Source organism: Aplysia californica, unplaced genomic scaffold (genome assembly GCF_000002075.1).
Source record: "Aplysia californica isolate F4 #8 unplaced genomic scaffold, AplCal3.0 scaffold02363, whole genome shotgun sequence".
Classification (NCBI taxonomy): Eukaryota; Metazoa; Mollusca; class Gastropoda; order Aplysiida; family Aplysiidae; genus Aplysia; species Aplysia californica.
Window position 1 is genome coordinate 1 of NW_004799633.1, and position 2,291 is coordinate 2,291.

Here is a 2,291-nt window from a genome sequence, read left to right on the forward strand (position 1 = left end):
TTTGCTTTCATGGGTTTTGCTTAAAGTCCAGGTCTGGCACTGATAACAACCTTAGTGACCCCTGTAAATTCGAGGACCCCGGCGATCTCAGTAGCCCCAATGACCCCAATGACCCCAATGACCCCAATGACCCCAGAGACCAAGTGACCCAAGTGACCCCTGTGACCCCTGTGACCTCAGTGCACCTGATGACCTCAGTGACCCCACAGTGACGTCGTTGATCCAGTGAACCAATGACCCTTGTGACACAGGCGACCATTGTGACCCCAGTGACCCCACATACATGACCTCAGGCTCACCCGGCAGTTCATACACGTTGGACACTGGGCGACTATCTGGCCTGATCACCCGTTGGTACACGTTCGAATCTTCCTGAGGGGCGGGGGGAGGCTGAGGAGGGGACGGTCTGGAAAACATTTCGTATTGTACCACCTGAAAGTGAATGGAAGAAGAGACTGGTATTGTTCAAGTGGATGGAAGAAGAGACTGGTATTGTTACAGAAGAGACTGGTATTGTTTCAGTGAATGGAAGAAGAGACTGGTATTGTTACAGTGAATGGAAGAAGAGACTGGTATTGTTACAGAAGAGACTGGTATTGTTACAGTGAATGGAAGAAGAGACTGGTATTGTTACAGTGAATGGAAGAAAAGACTGGCATTGTTACAGTGAATGGAAGAAGAGACTGGTATTGTTACAGTGAATGGAAGAAGAGACTGGTATTGTTACAGAAGAGACTGGTATTGTTACAGTGAATGGAAGAAAAGACTGGCATTGTTACAGTGAATGGAAGAAGAGACTGGCATTGTTACAGTGAATGGAAGAAGAGACTGGCATTGTTACAGTGAATGGAAGAAGAGACTGGTATTGTTACAGTGGATGGAAGAAGAGACTGGTATTGTTACAGAAGAGACAGGTATTGTTACAGTGGATGGAAGAAGAGACTAGCATTGTTACAGTGAATGGAAGAAAAGACTAGCATTGTTACAGTGAATGGAAGAAGAGACTGGTATTGTTACAGTGGATGGAAGAAGAGACTGGTATTGTTACAGAAGAGACAGGTATTGTTACAGTGGATGGAAGAAGAGACTGGTATTGTGGGACCTGATGGAAAAAGAGAAATCACGGTTGTCAATTGTCTGCTAGATGCTTCCAAGCCCCAAAGCAAACATTTCCATGGGAGAGAAAAACCTGTTTCAGTTCTTGGACAAATTGTAGTTACCTTAGGAATCTTTGCTTGCTGTTCTTTTCCCAACATTTTAAATTTGAACTTTGACCTAATATTTCACGAATATTTATATGCAGCCGAAACTGATTTTTTTTAAAGTCAAATTTTGTGATATGAACAATGAATGTATAAATAGAAATTCAAGCTCTGTCTGTCTGTCTGTCTGTCTGTCTGTCTGTCTGTCTGTCTGTCTGTCTGTCTGTCTGTCTGTCTGTCTGTTTGTCTGTCTGTCTGTCTATCAGAAAGGAAAAATGATACGCACCTCTGGATGAAAGCCTGAAATATGAGAACAATAGACAAATTACCATCCTGTCTTTGAAAAACCAGCCTTTCTCGACTTTATTTCAATCTTTACTGCCCATCAACTAAAAAATGATAACAACAAGAACAACAACAACAAGAAGAACAATTTTCCTAATTTTAGTAATAACAATAATAATAAAAAATAACCCTTGTACCGTAATGTATGGTTAGGTATGGAGTAGGTACTGTACATCCCAGCAGATAGTCAGAGGGATACAGTATCCCAACAGATAGACAGAGGGAAACAGGGATACAACACCCCAGCAGACAGACAGAGGGATACAGTATCCCAGCAGACAGACAGAGTGATAAAACATCCTAGCAGACAGAGAGAGAGGGGGATACAGTATCCCAGCAGACAAACAGAGTAATAAAACATCTCAGCAGACAGACAGAGGGATACAGTATCCCAACAGATAGACAGAGGGAAACAGGGATACAACACCCCAGCAGACAGGCAGAGGGATACAGTATCCCAACAGACAGACAGAGTAATAAAACATCCCAGCAGACAGACAGAGGGATACAGTATCCCAACAGATAGACAGAGGGAAACAGGGATACAACACCCCAGCAGACAGACAGAGGGATACAGTATCCCAGCAGACAGACAGAGTGATAAAACATCCTAGCAGACAGAGAGAGAGAGGGATACAGTATCCCAGCAGACAAACAGAGTAATAAAACATCCCAGCAGACAGACAGAGGGATACAGTATCCCAGCAGACAGACAGAGTGATAAAACATCCTAGCAGACAGAGA

The 2,291-nt window shown here is 43.3% G+C and overlaps 1 protein-coding gene across 1 annotated transcript in view; it reads right to left on the reverse strand.

Moving 5' to 3' along the window:
* Positions 1-87: 87 nt before the first annotated feature.
* The window catches only part of LOC101854928, a gene marked incomplete at its 5' end in the record, with an annotated part of 5,660 nt that continues 3,456 nt past the window's right edge, over positions 88-2,291 (reverse strand). The window contains 2 exon segments of the mRNA XM_005113428.2: positions 88-432; positions 1,489-1,502. Of these exon segments, the coding sequence (XP_005113485.1) occupies positions 88-432; positions 1,489-1,502 (359 nt within the window).